Source organism: Lipotes vexillifer, unplaced genomic scaffold (assembly GCF_000442215.2).
Source record: "Lipotes vexillifer unplaced genomic scaffold, Lipotes_vexillifer_v1.1 scaffold1084, whole genome shotgun sequence".
Classification (NCBI taxonomy): domain Eukaryota; kingdom Metazoa; phylum Chordata; class Mammalia; order Artiodactyla; family Lipotidae; genus Lipotes; species Lipotes vexillifer.
In genome coordinates this window covers 178,045-200,118 of record NW_006785495.1, presented here as the reverse complement: position 1 = coordinate 200,118, position 22,074 = coordinate 178,045, and the positions used below count along the sequence as shown (strand labels likewise).

The following is a 22,074-nucleotide window of genomic DNA, read 5'->3' as shown; positions in this document are numbered from 1 at the left end:
AGATTTGCACACTTCACCAAAGAAGATGTACTAATGGCACATAAGCTCATGAAAAGATGCTCAATATCATTTGTCACTAGAACAGTATGAATTAAAACTGCAATAAGAAAATATCACATATCTATTCAAATGACTGAAATTAAAGACTGACTATACCAAGTATTGTCAAGGATTAGAGGAATTGGAACTCTCATACATTGCTAGTGGACGACTACTGTGGAAAATTTTGTCAGTTTCTTAAATTGTTTATGGACATTTGGATTACCTCCAGTGTTGGGCTATTACAAATAAAGCATCTCTAAACACTATGTACAAGTACCAAATGATTCAGCTATCCCACTCCTAGGTATTACCCAAAAGAAATAAAAGCATAAGTCCATACAAAGACTTGTACACAAGTTCTCAGAGCAGCTTTATTTGTAGTTGCCAAAATCTGGAAATAATACAAGTGTCCATAAACAGATGAAAGAATAAATAAGTTATGGTATATCTACACAACAGAATACTACTCAGCCATAAAAAGGAACGAATCAATGATACACATGACAATATAGATGAATCCAAAAGTGATTATGCTGAGTGAAAGAGACCAGACATAAAAGAGAACACACTGTGATTCCATTTGTATAAAGCTCTAGCAAATGCAAACTAATCTGAAATTACTGAAAGCAGATCAGTGGTTACCAGGGGGTGAGGGATGCAGGTAGGAATGGCTGGGAGGAATTACAAAGGGATGTGAGCAAATATCTGTATGTGATGGACAAGTTCACTATCATGATTGACATGATGATTTCATTGTTGTAGACATATGTCAGTACCTATCAAATTGCACACTTAAATCTGTGCAGTATATTTTATGTCAATTTTACCTCAGTAAAGTTATTTTAAAAAAGAAAGGTAGAATGTGAGAACTTCCACCAAGGGTCAGAGACCTCTCTCTATACAAATAAGACATATTAAAAAAAATCTGAGCTAACACTAAAACACTGAACACATTTTGCAGTTTCAGTAGGAGTCTGGTCATTGGTGGGTGGGCTCTCCAAATGTTTATGAAGATATTGGCTTTAGAGCCTCCCAAGACATTTACTTGGGGAAATGCTAATACTACAAACTCACAATGCAAAGTTCTACACTAAGCTTTTCCTCTACAAAATAAATGACATACACAGGGAAAAAAAACGTTTGTGTTGAAATTGACTATTGTAATGGATTCCACACAAGGGATTGTAATACCAACTGTGGAGCACATAATCCTATTCATTTATTTAAAATCAGCTTAATTCCACACATACACAGGCATTATGTATTCTGGCCACAACTCCCACACTGTGTCTCTTTAAGTTAAATCAGATTTAAGTAACATTAGTAACATGATCCTAATAGACCACAGTTTCAAAAAGTTAAGGAGTGCTGGAATAAACTCTAATTTTCCTAAGCACAAATTCCTAACAACTCAGCCTACAACTGGTCTGTTGATACGACTGCAAACTGATTCAATTTGAGAAGGATTTCAAAATCATCAGCAGACGGTTTAGAGAAGAAACCAGAAGGAAGGTACCTTCATTTGCGACAAATTATTTCCCTCCCGGTCCTGTCATGTTTATGTCTACTAGGAAAGCATGGCAATTCTATGGGAAGTGCCATACCAGGCTCTTCTGTTTTTTGACTGGCATTCCTCTTGGCCCGACCACTCTCTATGGAGCCATGGAATTCTTTGACAAATATTCTTTCCCACAGCATGTTTTGTACCCCATGGCATTTCCTCATCTGCCCTATTTCATCTTCCCGATACTTGTTTCTAGACACTTTGCTTCCAGCTATCCAGTACGTCTGAATCGCATGTTAATAATAAAGGCCAGTCCTAGGGAAAGTGAAGAGGGCAGTGACGGTCATAGTTACCACTTCTCCCATTCAGTATACCCGCCCCTCCTCCCTTCTAGGTGGTGGTCCCTGGACATTTCCTTTTGGACTCTGGTGCCCTAATGTTCTTTCTTCTCTCCTTCCCTGTCTACGCTAGCTTGAGAATAAACAGAGTCCTCATACCGAAGAATCAACAGCTAGTTATAACAGCTAAGGGGTTATTTCCTTCATCAGGGACATTTGCATTTCAGTATGAAAGCCTTAAACCAAATGTATAAATTAAGTGGCAGAATTTCTTCAAAAAGGGGAGGATCAAACGTCTAAGAGAAAGCTGGCAGCAGAAACTTTGCTACTAGAATGCCTTATGAAAACCAGGGAACACAAACTCAAATGCCTGCAGGAGCCAGTGTGAATCAATGAGAAGAGTAAGTAGGTCAGGTAAGGTCTGGGAAACTCAGAGAGCATGTGCTCATCTAAAAAGGGCAGCTCTAGGGTGTCAAAGGTACAAACTTCCAGTTATAAAATAAATAAGTCATGGGAATGTAATGTACAGGATGGTGACTATAGTTAATAATCCTGCATTGCATATTTGAAAGTTGCTAAGAGAATAGATCATAAAAGTCCTCATCACAAGGAAAAAAAACATTTTGTAACTAGGTATGGTGACACGCGTTAACTAGACTTATTGTGGTGACCATTTCACAGTATATACAAATCATTATGCATTACTGAATCATTATGCAGTACCCCTGAAACTAATGTAATATTATATGTCAATTACACCTTAATTAAAAATAAATAAATAAAAGGGTAGGCTCCCCTTCAGTATCTCCTGCCTATTGCCACATAAGAATGTCAAACCAGTGTTACCAATATGCTGATTTTTCTGTGGAAGATGAAAGTCCTAGGTTTTATGTTAAAAGTTCTTTAAATGTAAATACTACGTAGACCAAATAAAACATGATTATGTAGCAAATCATCCATCCTGCTAGTTTGCCACCTCCAGCAAAGACTATTGGCCTGCTTTATAAAAAATCAGTGAAGGTCCTGAAATGTTCAGAATAAAAAGCTTCTAAGTTCTTTGACAGATCACATTTTACACATAACTGTCCTTTTCTCTTAATTTTAGTATTTAGCCCCATAACTGCTGCCAATCATTTATACAGCTATTTTGAATTTAATATCAAGATCTGCTTCATATGTATTGACTCATTGACATCACTTCTGGTAAACACCTGTTTTCCACGAAATAGCTGTTACTAATAGCTCAATACTTGGAGGAGAGGCCCAGCCAATGCTGTACCAATTGATGTAGATAGTAAACAGGTACATCATCTATGCAATGGTGAAGGGAAGGAAGTGCCTGCTATATTCTGTCATGACTGAACTAAACATTTCCCTTTTTTCAGTTGTTAAAACAGACATCACTGTCCTTAGAAGAAATTACAGAGTGACACAGCCAACATGCCTGACATATCTATCACAGTATCCCTCCGCGAGAACAATAATTCAGCCCTCACCCATAGATAAAAGTGCCTTTGTGGGAGCTATGGAATCTGGCACCATACACTAAGGGACCCAGAAGCAGCCTCACCCACCTGTGCATCAGGTAATAGGCATACAGATCTCAGTCCCAGCTGTGGACACTGAGTGGCCTGTGAACTGTCTCCAGTCTATCTTGGCCATGGCCCAGAAGCCCCTGGAGAACAATGTCTTAGACAATCACCCATGGATGAGACAGCCTTTGTAGAAGTACAGGTTTCCAGCAGAGAAGCTCCAGCACATCACTGGAGCAAAAAAATACAAGTTTGTACACACTGGAGAAGGTAAGAGGAACAGTTAGACTTTATACACATTACCCCTCCTAGCAAGGCAGCATAGCTCGTGCCGAGAGAGTCCTTCTCGGCCTGTGATTTCTCATGTGGGGGAAAGCTAGTGCATGTGAGTGAGTGAACAGCTTCTGCAGCTGTGTAGGACTTTGCCAAAGAGGCCTGTTTCTCCCTCTCCACATCCACAGTATGGAGTCGTAAGCTGCATGACTGGGGGGGGGAGGGAAGAGTCTGGGAGAGAAACAGACAGAAATCTCAGAGGGCATTAAAGGAATGTGGATCCTACTACCTGTGTCACACCCATGAGCCCACCCATGAGCCAGAGGGGATGTGTAGCCTGTGGATACCCCCAACTGGCCCGTGGGCATTCCCAGTGCTCGGTGTACCTCACCCAACACCACCCCCTACCTTTTGTCCAGCTTTCTGTGCATGCTCCCAACAGTGGTGAGAATGAATTTTGGCAAATTGCTACTGAACACATGAAGAAAGCTGGTCCCAATCTTCAGACCAGGGAGAGACCACCAACTTGAGTTTTAGCTCTGCCCTTGGGAAGGCAAAAGGCAGGCTGTTAGTACCCGGCCTGGTGCATTGCAGGATGTAGAGAAGGCATACAAGTTTGAGAATTCTCATACAAGAGGGAGCAAGAAGTATGGAGCAGGCATCTCAATAGAAGGTTTGAAAAAGCCTCAGAATCCCTAGCAGAGCTGACAGAAGATATTTTATCTGCCAAAGTCAGTCAGTAAAGACTGAGGAGGTGACTGCTACTGAAAATGTGAAAACAGAAATGAAAGAATTCAAGGAACATTAAATATCAAGGAAACATGACACCACCAAAGGAGCACAATAATCCTCCAGTAACCAACATCAAAGACATGGAGATCTGCGATTTACCCAATTAAGCATTCAAAATAGCTTTTTTTAAAAGGAATTTCAATAAGCTACAAGAAAATGCAGAAGGACAATTCAATAAGATCAGGAATATAATACACAAACAATACAAGAAGTTTAACAAAGAGATAGAAATCATAAAAAAGAACCAAACAAATTTTGGATCTGAAGAATATAATGAATGAAATGAAAAATGCAATAAAGAGCATCAACATAAGAATTTATCAAACAGAAAAAAGAATCTGTGAAGAGGAAGACAGATATTTTAATATTATCCTGTCAGAGGAGAACAAAGAAAAAAACAATAAAAAAGAGTGAAGAAACTGTATATAAACTATGGGGTACCATAAAGGAAGTCAAGAGCAAGTCGTGAAAGAAAAGAGAGGGAAAAGGAGGCAGAAAGCTTATTTAAATAAATAATGACTGAGAACTTCCCAAATGTGGGAGAGATTTGGATATTTAAGTACATGAGCCTCATAAGTCACCAAACAAATTTAACTTAAAGAGATCTTCTCTAAGACACATTATAAGCCTGTCAAAAATTCAAGACAAAGAGAGAATCTTAAAAGCAGCAGGAGAAAAGAAGCTTGTGACTTACAAGGGAGCCCTCATAAAACTATGGGCAGATTTCTCAGCAGAAAGCTTAGAGGCCTGGAGATAATGGAATGATGTATTTAAAGTTTTGAAAGACAACAACTGCCAAGCAGGAACACTCTATCCAGTGAAGTTGCCCTTCAAAATGCAGGAGAAATAAAAACTCTTCCAGACAAACAAAAGCTGAGGGACTTCATCACCACCATAACTGCCTTTAAGAAATGCTAAAAGGAGTTATTCAAGCTGAAATAAAAGGATGCTAATTAACATAAAAATATGAAAATATACAACACGCTGGTAAAGGTAAGTATATAGTCAAATTTAGAATATTCTGATACGAACAGAATGTCAACAAGATATACACACTCCCTTGTTTATTGCAGCATTATTCACATTAGCTAAGATATGAAAACAAGCCAAATACCCACCAATAGATGAATGGATACAAAAGATGTATGCAATGAAAAGATGCTCAACATTGCAAATTATTAGAGAAATGTAAACCAAAACTACAATGAGGTATCATCTCACACTGGTCAGAATGGCCATCATTAAAAAGTCTACAAATAATAAATGCTGGAGAGGGTGTGGAGAAAAGGGAACCCTCCTACACTGTTAGTGGGAAACAGTGCAGCCACTATGGAAAACAGTAAGGAGGTCCCTTAAAAAACTAAAAATAGTGTTACCATATGATCTACTAATCTCACTGCTGGACATATATCTAGAAAAGATGAAAACTCTAAATCAAAAAGATACATGCAACCCAATGTTCACAGCAGCACTATTTACAATAGCCAAGACATGGAAGCAACCTAAATGTCCATTGACAGATGAATGGATAAAGAAGATGTGGAATACATATACAATAGAATATTACTCAGCCATAAAAAAGAATAAAATAATGCCATTTGCGGCAACATAGATGGAACTAGAGATGATCATACTAAGTGAAGTAAGTCAGACAGAGACAAATATTATATAATATCACTTATATGTACAAATCAACTTGGGGGGACTAGGGGACTTTAACACCCCACTCACATCAATGGAAAGAACATCCAGACAGAAAATCAATAAGAAGATAGTGGCCTTAATGACATACTAGGCTAGTTGGACTTAATAGATAGCTACAGGACATTCCACCCAAAAAGAGCAGAATACACATTCTCTCAAGGGCACATGGAACATTCTCCAGGATAGATCACATTCTAGGTCACAAAACAAGTCTCAACAAATTTAGACAGAAACTATATCAAGCACCTTTTCCAAACACAACATAAATGAAACTAGAAATCAATTACAAGAAGAAAAATGGGAAAAAACACAAATACATGGACATCATACAACATGCTACTAAAAAAAACAATGGATCAATGAAGAAATCAAAGACGAAATCAGAAAATACCTTGAGACTAATGAAAATAAAAACACAACTTTCCAAAATCTATGGGACACAGCAACAGCAGTTCTAAGAGGGAAGTTTATAGCAATACAGGTCTACCTCAAGAAATAAGAACAATCTCAAATAAATAACCTAACTAAGGAATTAGAAAAAGAAGAACAAACAAAGCCCAAAGTTAGCAGAAGAAAGGAAATAATAAAGATCAGAGCAGAAATAAATAAAATAGCCCCCAAAATAATAGAAAAAAGTCAATGAAGCCAAGAGCTGGTTTTTTGAGAAGATTAAAAAAATTGATAAGCCTTTAGTCAGCCTCATTAAAAGAAAGAGAGAGAGAGGACCTAAATAAATAAAATAAAAAATGAGAAAGGAGAAATTACAACTGATACCACAGAAATGCAAACAATCATAAGAGAATACTACAAACGGTTATATGTCAACTAATTGGACAACCTAGAAGAAATGGAAACATTCCTAGAAATATACAGTCTTCCAAGACTGAATCAAGAAGTAGACAATCTGGGGCTTCCCTGGTGGCGCAGTGCTTGAGAGTCCGCCTGCCGATGCAGGAGACGCGGGTTCGTGCCCCGTTTCGGGAAGATCCCACATGCCGCGGAGCGGCTGGGCCCGTGAGCCATGGCCGCTGAGCCTGCGCGTCCGGAGCCTGTGCTCCGCAAATGGGAGAGGCCACAACAGTGAGAGGCCCGCATAACGCAAGAAAAAAAAAAAAAAAAAAAAAAAAAAAAAAAAAAAGAAGTAGACAATCTGAGCAGACCAATTAGTAGCAGTGAATTTGAATCAGTAAGCAAAAAACTTCCAACAAACAAAAGTCCAGGACTGGACAGTTTCACATGAAAACATTACCAAAAATATAAAGAAGAGTTAATACCCATCCTTCTCAAACTATGCTAAAACTTCCAAACTCATTCTACGAGGCCATCATTACCCTGATGCCAAAACCAGACAAAGACACTACAAAAAAAAACAAAAAATTACAGGCCAATATCACTGTTGAATAGAGATACAAAAATCCTCAACAAAATAATAGCAAACTGAATTCAACAATATATAAAAGGATCACACACCAACAGGTACATGAAAAGGTGCTTGTCATCACCAATCATCAGAAAAATGCAAATCAAAACCACAATGAGATATCACCTTACCTCACACCTGTTAGAATGGCAACCATCAAAAACAAGAGATAACAATTGTTGGTGAGGATACAGAGAAAAGGGAACCCTTGTGCACTGTTAGTGGGAATGAAAATTGATATAGCCACTATGGAAAACAGTATAGAGGCTACTCAAAAGATCAAAACTTGAACTACCACATGATTCCACAATCCTATTTCTGGGTACATATCCAAAGGAAATAAAATCAGTGTCTCAAAGCGATATCTGCACTCCCCTGTTTATTGCAGCATCATTCATAATAGTCAAGATATGAAAATAATCCAAATGTCCTTTGGCTAATGAGTAGATAAAGAAAATGTGAGATTTTATATATATATATATATATATATATACACACACACACATACATATACATACACACACATATTCAATGAACTATTATTCATCCATAAAAAAGAAGGAAATCCTGCCACTTGTGACAACATGGATGGCCATGAAGGCATTATTCTAAGTGAAATAAGTCAGACAGAGAAAGAAAAATACTGTATGATATCACTTATATGTGGAATCTGAAAAAGCTGAACTAATAGAAACAGAGTAGACTGGTGGTTGCCAGGGCTGGGCGTCAGGGGGCGGGGGTGAGGGAAATGGGGAGATGTTTATCCAAGGGCACAAACTTCCAGTTGTATGATGAATAAGTTCTTGGGATCTAATGTACAGCAGGGTGACTACAGATAGCAATACTGTATTATATATCAATACTGGAAAGCTGTTAAGAGAGTAAATTTTAAATATTCTCACCACAGAAAAAGAAGTGGTAATTATGTAAGATAAAGGAGGTGTTAACTAACCCTATTATGATAATCATTTTGCAACATGTAAGTATATCAAATCATCACATTCTATACCTTAAACTTATGCAATGTTATATGTCAATAATATCTCCATAAAGCTGGAAAAAAACCCCAAGAAAATAAAGATCCAAAGAGTCTCTGATAAAGTTAAATATTTATAATTATCAGCCTAAGGTTATATAAAAGCAAACCAAATACCTTACAGCATTGTTTCCCAAATAAGTAGACTCTGGAGACTATTTGTTCCATCATGTTCTTAGAAGAAATAGAAAAGAGGGGTGGAGAGGTAGGGAATTTTATGGCCAAATAAGTTTGAGACATGCGTTTACTCCAATTATTCCCAAAGTCCTCAATAAAAATTTACACGTCAAATATAAATTTTTGATAAAGGGGATCCAGCACAAGGCATTTCCCAACTTTACTGGATAATGCAACAGTGAATTCTTCAAGAAGAGTACTCAGTAGCTCACACTTGGGGCACGCAGCTACAGATAATACCCAGGGTCCAAGTTTCTGGAAACCCATTCTCCTCCCTGGATCAACAGATGGATTTCATTTGAGGTAGCACATTTCTTTTTCTGTCCCTCGATTACATGCTGAGTTCAATAAATTAACTCAGTTGTTTTTAAAGCTTAAACCTCAGTTTGGGTGACATATCTTTAGACTTGTCATACAGCTTTTGCCCCTCCAATGAGCCCAGCTGGCCAGGGAGGTCCACCTTCAGATCATGCTGCCTTCTGTGACCTAGCTAAGAAGACTGGTTTTCTATCTAATAGTTCTCTTGGAGCGCTAGATGATTTCCTTTAAATCTTTTTAAGAATTATTCATCAAGAAAAAAACTACATCTGGAACTTGGGATATGACTGTAGCTTAAGAAAAGAACAGTGCCCATGGAGCATTGCCTGTATCTGTGCATCAGTCTCACTCTCCTCTTAGCATCTGTGTGTGTGGTTGGAGGGATGTACTAGGTTTACCACTGGATTACCTGTAAAAGTGCTATCCCAGACTAAAAAATGCAAGTTCTGTCATCACCTGGTCTTGTTAATGTTTTGTGGTTGGTCACTTAGATCAAAGTGTAATTTTTCAGTTACTTTTAGTTTTCTCTAACAATATTTGAACTACAGTGCAATAAAAAATTGCTTCTCAGTTCTGAGCTTTTACATTAGCTATTATCTATCCCTGTAAGGAGACTGCATACATTATTAGGACTGTAAAAATTCTACCTGTCCTACACAGACTGAAATTGCAGAAACTCATTTTCTAGAGATAAGGTAAAGCTTTCCATTGTTTCCCTTTGGCCCTGTCTCCATGGGACTCTAAAGTCAGGCTTCCTTAAGGAAAAAACAGGCAGCTGACAAGATTTCCATCTGTTTAGATGGAGGCTATCTTGAATTCATAGTGGTTTTCATTATCATTATTAAATTCATGATTTCTATCTATAAAACCCTAAGTAGTGAGCAAGTATTTATAATCAATAAAGCAAAAAAGGTTCCCTGCATTGATTATCAGATTTCCAGTCTTCACTACTAGCAGACAGCAATGACCAAAACCAGAAAACATAAGTTAGATTCCAATAGATGTGTGGGAAAATTGGAATTTCTGCTGGTGCAGTATGTTGACAAAGAATCTTTCCCAGTATTTACTGGTACATTCCTCTGAACCAAGTCGGGGTCCATGGCAACAGAATACAGGGTCCCTATGGAAACATGAAAAAATCCACTGCCAGTGGCAGAAAGGGCATCATGGGTAGGTGTACTTAGGAATACCATCTGATTTTGCTGTCAGTTCATGGTTTCTCTGGATAGCTTAACAGGATTGTCTCACTTTTATCTATACTCAAAAGGATCTGCTTAAAAGAATCTACACACTAAGGTTGTTTGGAAATATTTGACAAGATTACAACTTTATTACTAAACGAACTTGTGAGTGTGAGACTCAAACAAATCCAGAGCAGAAGGCTCTGATTGCCTTCAACTTCAGAGGTGCCCCTCCTCCCCTAAATTCTCACCATGCTCCCAGGAATCCCCCAGAGAAGCCCAGATCACCCCAAAACAGCCCTCTACCAAAGACTGAATCTTCACAGCCCCAAAAAACAAGGCTGCACTCTAGATCTTCTCATGCTGAAAAATCTGAGCCCAAGACTTTTCAGCAGCAAAAGACCAAAAGAACATGAAGCCTGGATAAAGAATTATAGGTGTCCCTCCATCATCTCCAGGTGGGGGAAACAAGTACCTGCAGGGCAGCTCTTCCCAAAAGCCTTGACCATTTGGCTAGTTCCTCAAGCCTGCGATTCCCCCTCCATCGGACCCTCCGATGGCTGACACTGAGGCAAAATGTGGCCGTTGAAAATCTTTTTCCACTCCCTAAACAAAATTGCCTACAATATTATCCTGAGTTAGCTTGCTAAATATTCCAGCTCACAAAGAGGAAATGCATTCTGCCTGGAGACAAGAACAGGAATAGTACATATAACTTCCCAGTTAAATGGAGAAGTTAGGTATAACAGGAGCCTGTGACCAGGTACATGATTCAGGAATCTCAATTGATATCTCCATGACTCAAGAGGTCCAAAATGTCATAGGATGCCAGACAGAGTCTAATACAGGGATTGCAAATGTGGGGCACTCAGGCCACCCAATGACCATGACAGAAATCATTAATGAGTCACTCTGTTTTCTCTCTTAGCACAGACATGGCCTCGAAATCCTTCCAAACTCAATGTTCTAGGTAGCTGCTTCTAAGAACTATTACCCTCTCTCCCCAAAGGGAAGCTCTTTGTTAATTCCAGTCTAATACAACATAATATTCCAATATAAAAGGAAGAAATAGGTGGAAATGTTTGAGTTATGTGGCAAATAACCTAACTGCGTCCCTAATGTGCCCCCTGTGTGGCATTTCAGTCTTCTGGAAGGAAAATAGTCCTGGGCAAGTGAGCTGCAGATGTCTTTAAGCCCTTAACCCCAAACTTGGGTTTAAAACCCATTGCTTATTGAAACATGGCATTCAAACAAGAGTAAAGTTCATCAGCAGGAAATATTTTTTATATAAACACTGACCAGAGTTCTAGCCAGTTCAGTTTTTTCACAAAAGTGGCCAAGTTAAAAATCAGCTGTGAATATTCATTCAGTGCTATGGTAATCAATTGTCACACTCCTCTCTACTAAACACAGGAAATCATATACAGTTCAGTGTGCGGGAGTGAAGCCTTCTTATTTACAGTTTCAAAGTTCTCTTAATGATTGCCAAAGACAGCCAGGGCACATCCATGGGAACTGATCCTCTACCATCAGGGCTGGCCTACAAGGTAACAGGGTGGCAACCCAGGCCCCAAACCTCTTCCTGCGTCTTCCCTGTAAGCCACACTGCCCAGGATGCCCCCATTACAGCTTTAATTTGAAGTTAGCATTTGACCTCCACAATCTAACAAAAACAGGGTAACAGAGTCAAGTCCACCACAAAGGAAACATTCATCACAACGGTCCTTTCCTCTGCAGCAGCATCCAGCAGCAGAAGACTGGGCATCTGGGCAAACGGATGGGAGCTGCACCAGAGAAGGGACCCCAGGCCATGCCCTTTGTCCATTCACGCTTCTGCGGCAAGCAGCCTTGCTTCCAGTGATCTGCTTTCTCTGCCATCAGTAAAGGAAATGGGAGGGAAAATGTATTGCTTAGCCTCATCTCGGGATTAGCCAATCCTTCCCACGGAGGGATAGCTGCCAACTTCTCACTCTGCTGTTGTCCTGTGAGCTTTTCCTAGTCCCATGAAACTAAATTTACAGGCAACTCCCACTTGCTAAGAGGTCAGGTTCCAAAGATGTGTTTGGAAATCAGTTGTGTGTATAGCCAAACACATCTTCCTAAAGTTCTAGTGTTGTAAATAATGGTTTGGATGCCTAGGGCAGCCTCAAATCCTTATATACTCCTCAAGTACAGGACTGTGGAGATCACGAGTCTGGGTCTCAGCTCCTTTCCGCGGACCTGGGAGTTTGCATATCACTGTCTAGGGCTCCCTAGAGCTCCCCTCGCTGCCATGGTAGCAGGGATCATGCTTCTCTCCTCAGGGCTCATGGTGGGGGCCGTGGGAGAAGACAAGGGGCTGCCCTGGCTCCAAGCCATTCCCAGAGCTACAAACAGTTGAGGCCTTGGGAGAGAGGGACCTGTGGACTTTGGGGTGAGGAGAGAATGGATCCCAGTGATGGTGGTGAGGGTAAGGGGCCCTGGAGGGCCTGGGCCTTTTGCTGGCTTGGCCCGTGGCATTTGTTATTCAAGTCTCAGTCTCAAACTATCTCTTTTACCAGCCTGGAAATCAGCACATTTCTCTCTCCACTGCCACCTGTTGGTTCTACCCAGCACTTCTATGGCTCTTGAGAGACAAAGCACTCTCACTTTATCCCCCTTGAAGCCAAAATACAAGTGACTAACAAACATATATTTCTTAAGAGAACAGCATAATAATTAAGGAAATGCAAAGTAAAGCAAGGTACCATTTTTGTCACCCAACAGGTTGAAAGAAAGAATAATGCCTAATGTTGGTGAGGATATGGGGAAGTGGGCACCCTCATATACTCCTTGTGGGCATGCAAGTTATTAGAACCTGTCTAGACAGCAATTTGGAAGTTTGTATCAAAAAGTCTTAAAATGTGACTCAGATTTCTCCTTTCTCCCAATATCCATCATTCCCTTCCTACAGAAATATATTTTTACTGGGCCCCTGACCACCCAGAATAAAGATGCCCTTATAGCTTTGTGAGGTCATATGACTAAGGTCTAGTCAAAGCAGAAATGGAATGTGATCACTTCTAGAAACTCTCTTCAGGAAACAGCTGGCATTGTCATTTGCCTCTTTCTCCTGCCTCTTCCATCCATTGCTTGGGACCTAGATTGATGTGGGGAGATCAATAATGGCACATGAAGATGAAGACTCCACCTTAGAAGTGGTGGAGCAGAAAGGTGGAAATTGCCTGGGTTCCTTATGGGTTTACCAACCTCTGGACTCATGTGAGAAAGAAACAAAGTTTTACTCATAGCCAAACCTAATCTTACTGTTACAACATGCATACTCTTTGTCCCAGAAATCCCACTAAATTTGTCTTATTAATCTTTTGCATGTGCGAAGAGATACAAAATAGTTTAGTGGCTGCAGTGAGCATCTTTAAGTGTCAAACATTAGAATAAGCAGGTAGGTAGGCAGGAGGGAATGCAGAAAGGAAAGAAAGAAGAAAGGAAGAAAACATAAGTGAGGCAGGCAAAACAGTGAGGAGGAAATAGATGTTAACAGATAATCCTGGAAAGCACGATGTTTAAGCCAATTTGTGTTATGCATCTTTTCATTTTGGGAACAAGATCAAAATTCTAAATTAGAGAACTATATGAAATCTTGGGGTATGGGGGCTGAGAAGATGGAAGATGAGAAGTGTCTGGAGATTGGTGATCTTGTGGAGGAAATTAATACTCTGGAGGAAAAGCCAGACAACTGGCACCCTTATGACTTCAGACAATACATGGGATCAGCACCAAGGCAAGGTGGAAGAGGATGAACAAGATGACCTTAGAGGGTGCGATTTCACATTCAATTTCACAGCTATGAGATTTGCAAAACGCAACCAGATACCAATATTTACAAGAGGTGTGTGGTCATAAAAGATAAGAATTATATGAAAAGAAAAGATAATTGTAGCAATTATCATGGTAGTTAAAGTTAGGCCAAAAAAATACATTTATATATCTTAATGACTAAAGATACACAAAATTCAATCAATTGGTATAGCCAACTGGGTTGAGGGTTGTAATCTAACTTGAAAACTAGGACTATTAAATCATATGTCTTAAATCTAAGGAATACAGGATACAACATCTAGAGTAGATAAAGGGCTTAGTATGTTTGGTCAAGGCAGTTAATCAAAGAACATGTTCTCTGGTATTTAAGAAACTTCAGAAAACAATACAAAAGAATATTATGTAGCCTTAAAACAAAAAGGAAATCCTATCACAGGCTACAACACAGATAAATCTTGAGGACATTACACTAAGTGAAATAAATCCATGATTTCACTCATATAAAGTATCTAAAGTAGTCAAAATCCTAGAAATATAAAGTAGAAGTAAAAATGTGGTCTCTAAGAGCTGAAGGTAGGGGAGAGGGGAAATTAGGTTTTAATGTGTATAGAGTTTCAGTTTTGAAAAATGAAAAAGTCCTAGAGGTCTGTTCCAAAACAATGTGAATACACTTAACACCACTGAACTGTACACTTAAAAGTGATTAAGACGGCAAATTTAATGTTATGTAGTTTTTACTACAATTAACTAACTAACTAAATAATATTAGCAAACTGAAAAGAGACCACCAGAATACTATTTTAAAATAAACCAAAAAAAAAAAAAATGAGATGATATAATTATTTGCTTAGGGGGTATCTGTCAGCTGTGTGAATATTTTGAATTTAATATAGAAACGTGTGTGAGAATCAAAATCTATAGTGTTTATAACTTTTGTTTTGAGAAGATAATTGTAATACATAAAGGAATGTGGTCTATTGCAACAAGGGGCTGGTCTTCTAATTTCATTTTTTAAAAGTGTAGTGACATAACTGATTAGAAATGTTAAAGTTGAAATTTTACAAATACAATATTAGAACATTTAAGAGAATTTAAGATTCCACCCTATTAATAAGTTGAACTTATTAGATTTACAAAAATTATTTAAGCACATGGGATGGTTTGTCAGCCTAAAAGCTGGATTATTTAAAATAGGATTAGAATTTATTAAATACACAAATTCCATTTTAAAAACTTGATGGTGTTTAAATATGTAAAACATTAGTCAAAGGCCCTTTTATGTTTATGTGTTTGTTAAATTTTGTTAGACTGATGAATGAAACACCTATAAGGTGATTTTAGCTTAAGAAACAACTAGGTTTTGTTGTTGTTGCTGTTGTTTTTTTTTTTTTTTATTGACCTATCATTGATTTACAATATTGTGTTAGTTTCAGGCAAAGTGATTCAGCTACATATGTATTTTTTTCAGATTATCTTCCATTATAGGTTGTTATAAGATACTGAATATAGTTCCCTGTGTTATACAGTAAATCTTTGTTGCTTATCTATTTTATGTATAGTAGTTTGTAACTGTTAATCCCATACTCCTAATTTATCCTCCCACCCTCCCTTTCCCCTTTGGGAACTGTAAGTTTGGTTTCTATGTCAAGAAACAACTAGGTTTTAGATTTATAACTTTAGTAAGTCAAAATTAATTATTAACACTAACTTTAAAAGAAATTAAGGAAAAAATCCCATTTATAATGTCATCAAAAAGAATAAAAAATCTAGGAACAATTTAACCAAAGAGGTGAAAGACCTGCACACTAAAAACTATAAGACATTGATGAAAGAAACTGAAGAAGACACAAATACATATAACCTGACTCAAATATATTTGATACATTCCATGCTCATGTTTGGAAGAATTAATATTGTTAAAATGTCCATACTACTCAAAGCCATCTACAGATTCAATTCAATCCCTATCAAAATTCCAATGGCATTTTTCACAGAAATAGAAAAATCAATCCTAAAATTTGTGTGGAACCACAAAAGACCCCAAAGAGCTAAAGCAACCTTGAGAAAAAAGAACAAAGCTAGAGGTATCACACTCCATGATTTCAAACTGTATTACAAAGCTATAGTAATCAAGACAGCATGGTACTGGCATAAAAACAGGCACATAGATCAACGGAACAGATAGAGAGTCCAGAAACAAACCCATGCATATATGTGTGGTCAATTAATTTACAACGAAAGAGCCAAGAATATACAAGAGGGAAAGAAGAGTCTCTTCAATAAATGATGTTGGAAAAACTGGACAGCCCCATGCAAAAAATGAAACTGGACCATATCTTACACCATACACAAAAATCAACTCAAAATGGATTAAAGACTTGAGCACAAGACCTGAAATGATAAAACTCTTAGAAGAAAACATAGGTGGTAAGCTCCTTGACATGGGTCGTGGTGATGATTTTTTGGATTTGGCACCGAAAGCAAAGACAACAAAAGCAAAAATGAACAACTGAGACTCCACCAAACTAAAAAGCCATTGCAAAGCAAATACAAACAAAACCATCAGCAAGCAAAAATAAACCAAAAAATCTGATTAAAAAATGGACAGAAGATTTGAATATACATTTTTCTAAAGAAGATATACAGATGGCCAACAGGTATGTGAAAAGGTGCTCATCATCACTAATCATCAGGGAAATGCATATCAAAACCACAATTAGACATCACCTCACATCTGTTAGAATAGCTATCATCAAAAAAACAAGATATAACAAGTGTTGGCAAGGATGTGGAGAAAAGCAATGCTGGTGGGAACATAAATTAGTACAGCCACTATGGAAATACGGAGGTTCCTCAGAAAATTCAAAATAGAACTACAATGTGATCTAGCAATTCCACTTCTGCATATTTATCTGAAGGAAACAAAACATTAACACAAAAAGATATCTGCCGCCCCATGCTCACTGCAGCATTATTTACAAAGGCCAACATGTGGAAACAACCTAGTGTCCATCAATAGATAAAGAAGATGTGATATACATATATAGTGGAATACTATTCAGCTATAAAAGAGAATGAAATCTTGCCATTTGCAACAAAATGAATAGAGGGTATTATCCTAAGCAAAATAAGTCAGACAGAAAAGACAAATACTGTATGATGTCAATTATATGTGGAATCTAAGAACAAAATAAAATGAAAACAGAATCATAGATACAAAGAACAAATGAGTGGTTTCTGGGAGGAGGGGGTGGGGGTGAAATAGGTGAAGGCGATTAAGAAGTAAAACTCTCCAGTTATAACCACAGGTATGTAAGTAATATACAGCATAAGGAATATGGTCAATGATGTTGTAATAACTTTGTATGGGGACACATAGTTACTAGGCTTATCCTCGAGATCATTTCTTCATATATACAAATGTCAAATCACTATGTAGTAACCTGAAACTAACATGATAGTGTAAGACAACTCTATTTCAAATATTTTAAAAAGTCAAGAAAGTAAATAAATGATATTCCAGTTTTTAAAAAAGCAATGAAACACACAATTAGGCAATAATAGTAACTCTGAAAAATGAATACACTTACAAGCTTAATTAATTTTATGAACAGGTTAAAACCTCAGGAAGGAATCATAGACATCTTCATGTCTAGTAATATTTTCTCCTTGGAAGATTTTCCAATTCATTCTTTTTCTCCGACCAGATTCTTAGGAAAGGTTTCTAACCACGTTATTCCCTGAACTCTCCATTTTGGCTCTTCCTGCCTGATGGTAAATGTCTGTCTTCTGAACACTGACCCTTGTTACCCAAAGTGTGCTCTGTGGACCAGCAGCTTCTGCACAGCCTGAGAGTTTAGCAGAGATGCATAATCTTGGGCAGGATGCAGCAGGGGTGGGGAGGGATGGGAGGATAGAACTTACTCTCCAGGGGAGATACCCCAGACACCTAAAAGAAACTATTTTTCTAATACAGGTGGTTATGTGAAACCATCCTTTTTTTGCCTTCTAGGTAAACTGATTACCAAAATTAAACTAAAATTATTACCAATTCCTGTGTTTCAATTCCTTTTGATAACTTGCTGGAAACAGTTAAAATGGTGACTGTGCTAGGTGCCTGGCAGCAAAACCTAGTTGAAAAAAAGATTATGAAAGCAGAAAAAAGAATCATGTGTTCTCTCTTCCTTCTCTATCCACAAGGGTGCCTCACTAGTGTCAGCTGTTGAGAGAACAGAAGATTTACCAGTGGCATCCCCAAGAACAAGGAAATCAGGGAAGCATGATTGTCCTCTGGGGTTAAGCTGTGAAATCAAGATATCAGAGTGGAGAGATGCAAAATACCCTTAAAGAGATCAAATAGCTTCCAGGCCTCTGAGACTAGACAGTAAGCTGATTAAATATATTAAAATATCTAAACAGAAAATATTTCAGTCTCCAGGAACAGTTGGTCAGCCAAAAAGGCTTAGAAAAGGAGAATTTAGAGGCAAATTCTAGAGATGTCCATCCAAGCGGTCAGGAGGACACCTTGCAATCTGTCTTGTGTGAGATCAAGGAAGAGTTATCTTTACCATCATATGACGGCAATAATTTTTACCAGGCATGATGGTGCTGTGGGATCGCCTTGCTTTCTGAGGCAGGTTGCACTACTGAATAAAATGATGGCGGTGTTGGGCTATGGGAGGCTGGAACCACGAAGCACTAAAAATTCTCTCTCTAACTGACCTTGCTCAGATCCACACTCCCTACATCAGCTGCCAATAAAATCTCGTTTCTCACATGCCAGACCTTCAAGGAGAAAAGGTATGACTAGAAGACTGTAAGCACCTCTCCAGGTTCTGTGTAACAATGAATTAGCATCCCAGCTTTATAGATGATTCCTATGACCTGGGTTAAGAGAAGAGAATCCTGGGAGACAGAACTATTTTCTCAGTGTGCTGACAATTGTATTTGTAAGTTTGAACCCTGGTTAAGTGCACCAAGATAATATCACCCCGAAGCTTCTGTAAAGTGGCCAGCCCAACCAGCGAAGCCTCCCCACTCTTCACTCTGTGTGTATTCAGGGCTTTCCTTTGAAAATTTCCCATCAGCCTGGGCCACAGAGATCACTTCATGATTATTTTCTAAGATGTTTGATTATAAACATGTAATTTTTCTTATTCAGCATCATTATTAACCAAACATATGCAAATAAAGGAAAAAAATAGCAAAGGGAAAACTGCCACAGGGTATAAGCAAAAAGACATTCTATACTGCTGGTGGTGGTATAAATTGGAAAAACACCAAACATCTTAGAAATATGTGTATGCCTCTGACCCAGCAATTCCACTACTAGGAAGTTATCCTTACCTATTAATTATGGATATGAACAAAGATTTAACCACAATGACGTCTTCTAAAGCAGTCCATAATAGTTAAAACTTGGAAGTCATATAAATATTCAAGAGTTGAGATCAGTCAAATAAACATCTATAATGCAGTAACATACTGACTTTTGTTAAATGTTATAGAAGTTCATTTACTAACCAGGAAAGACATTCACAACATATTTATATTTTCTTCTTTTTACTTAGTTACATTTTATAATTTCTCTTCAATGAACATTTATTATGTATAGCCTTGGTTTTGAATAAAAATTTGAGAAATCATCCCTGTCTATATAAATAAAGAATAGACTCCAGGGATTGGAAGGAAGATGACACATACACTGGTCCAAGCCCCCTTGCTGCTTGAGAGCAAATTAGCCTCAAAGAGTTATAAATGGTTTATCCAGGGCCACCCAGATGATTGGTGGCCAAGCCAGCGCTATCACTCAGCTCTGCAGAGTTTTAGGCCCAGTGATGTGTCCAATCACTCCTAGTACCTCCAAATTAGAGCAGAACTTTGTCTCTCTCTATACTACTCAACAGCAGCATCTCAGCTCAGAAAGCAAAAGTGTCCCTCTAACTTTGTGTTGAGCCAAAATGTTTGAATAAAATTGTATTTATTGCTCTCTTCTACGTGTCCTACACACAATGGTAAGAAACCCCAATTGCAAACTGCATGTCACATGATATTCTAGGATTTCCTAAAGTGTATCATAAAACATCAAACTTCTCTTAAGACATCTCAAAGATGTAGAGAATGGACTTGAAGACACAGGGAGGGGGAAGGGTAAGCTGGGACGAAGTGAGAGAGCGGCATGGACATGTATACACTACCACATGTAAAATAGCTAGCTAATGGGAAGCAGCCGCATAGCACAGGGAGCTCAGCTCGGTGCTTTGTGACCGCCTGGAGGGGTGGGATAGGGAGGGTGGGAGGGAGGCGCAAGAGGGAAGGGATATGGGGATAGATGTATACGTATAGCTGATTCACTTTGTTATACAGCAGCAACTAACACAACATTGTAATGCAATTATATTCCAATAAAGATGTTAAAAAAAAAAATCGCAAAATGAATTGGTGAGATGGGGAGGGGAGGGAGGAGAGAAATTACAATGAAAGAAGAAGGTCTACTTTGTAACCCAGACTTACAGTCATTTCGTATTGCGAAAGCTCCTCCACTTTTAATAAGCGTATCATTCTATGTATCAGAAAAGAACATGCTGTCCTCTCGGAAGTTGACTCGGGACTCTGTTGAGCTGCTGCAGGAAGGTTATATCTCTTTTCTCTTCTGTGACCTAAGTTCAATGACTCCCTGACCAATTTCTAAACAGACATTTATTGAAGGACTGTAATGAACATAGCAGCATCCAGCCTTGAATCATCTTTCTACAACATCTGCTTTCTCCTCAAGTGACATTCATTTGGAGATTTTTCATAGGACAGAGGGACACAGTTAATGCTTCCCTCCTTACACAGGCCAAGAAAGCAGCAGTGAATGAAAGGGAATGATCCAAGATGCCCCATCTCCCCAGGCCTCTGTTCCAGCCTCCCTTAAATGCAAACCAACACTGCAAAAAATAAATGAACCTCCAAGGGATGCAAGTCTTACTTACGGACACACATTTCCCTGCTCTCATAAAATCCAGGACAACACTGGGATTTGCGCCTGTACATAGTTTTTTCTCCATGTCGATAGGCTGTCCGATAACTGATTCTATAGAAAGGGGAAAAATCACATTGTTACTTCATTGGACCTGTAATTTGATTAGAAATCAAGACTTTATATTTTAATACAAAAAGCTATTAAATATAATAAAGGTATAAAAAGCAAAGTACTCCAAAATAATTAAGAAGAAACATGGGATATATGTTTTGACCAATATTATGCTAACTCACTAATTTGCTAAGAATATACTGATTGTCCATTTAAGCCAACCTACACTTTATTTCAAGGAATCAAGTTTCATGACTTCCCTACTTCACTTATCTCGAGATATCTCATATCAGACTCCTTCCCAGTTTGCCAAACACAGAAATACATCTGAGCTTCCATTACCTGTGCCGCGTGCATTTAAACCAGTTCAGAATGTCAGTGCAGCTAGTGTAGTAAATTTGATCAAAGGGATGTGGGTATGACTCTTGCACAGTCACGGAGTAGCTGAAAAGAAGAGGAAAGAGAAGGAATCAGTATTTCTCTTTCTTACATTACTGATAGGCTGTGTACCAGAAAAACAGTAATTGGCTAAATTATCTCCACTTGCAACTCAACACTGACCTTTAACAGAGAATCTTCAGGCTTTTTCAGGTTTCTATTTGTACTAGAACCTTAAAAGATCCAATATTAATAATATATTTTAAAGACAAGAGTTCATGCTATACAGTTCAAAAAAATCTCATTTACTATTCACCCAAAACTCTGATATTCCTAAATTTAAAAACGTATCACCACATATTTTTCTGTATTTAATTCCATCCCCTCCCCCGGGGTCCAGGGTTATCAAGACCTTTCACAAATTGTTTTCAATCTAGGCCTCATGCAAATAATAAGGGTAATCAGCAAACAGACAATCCAAGTACATTTTGCTACTGATTTTG

The 22,074-nt window shown here is 38.2% G+C and overlaps 1 protein-coding gene across 1 annotated transcript in view; it reads right to left on the bottom strand.

Moving 5' to 3' along the window:
• The window catches only part of MEGF10 (multiple EGF like domains 10), a 126,009-nt gene that overhangs the window by 92,371 nt on the left and 11,564 nt on the right, over positions 1 to 22,074 (bottom strand). Inside the window, exons 3-4 of the mRNA XM_007457608.1 lie at positions 21,536 to 21,637; positions 21,093 to 21,193 (exon numbers count right to left, since the gene is read on the bottom strand). Of these exons, the coding sequence (XP_007457670.1) occupies positions 21,093 to 21,193; positions 21,536 to 21,637 (203 nt within the window). The remainder of the gene's footprint in view (positions 1 to 21,092; positions 21,194 to 21,535; positions 21,638 to 22,074) is intronic.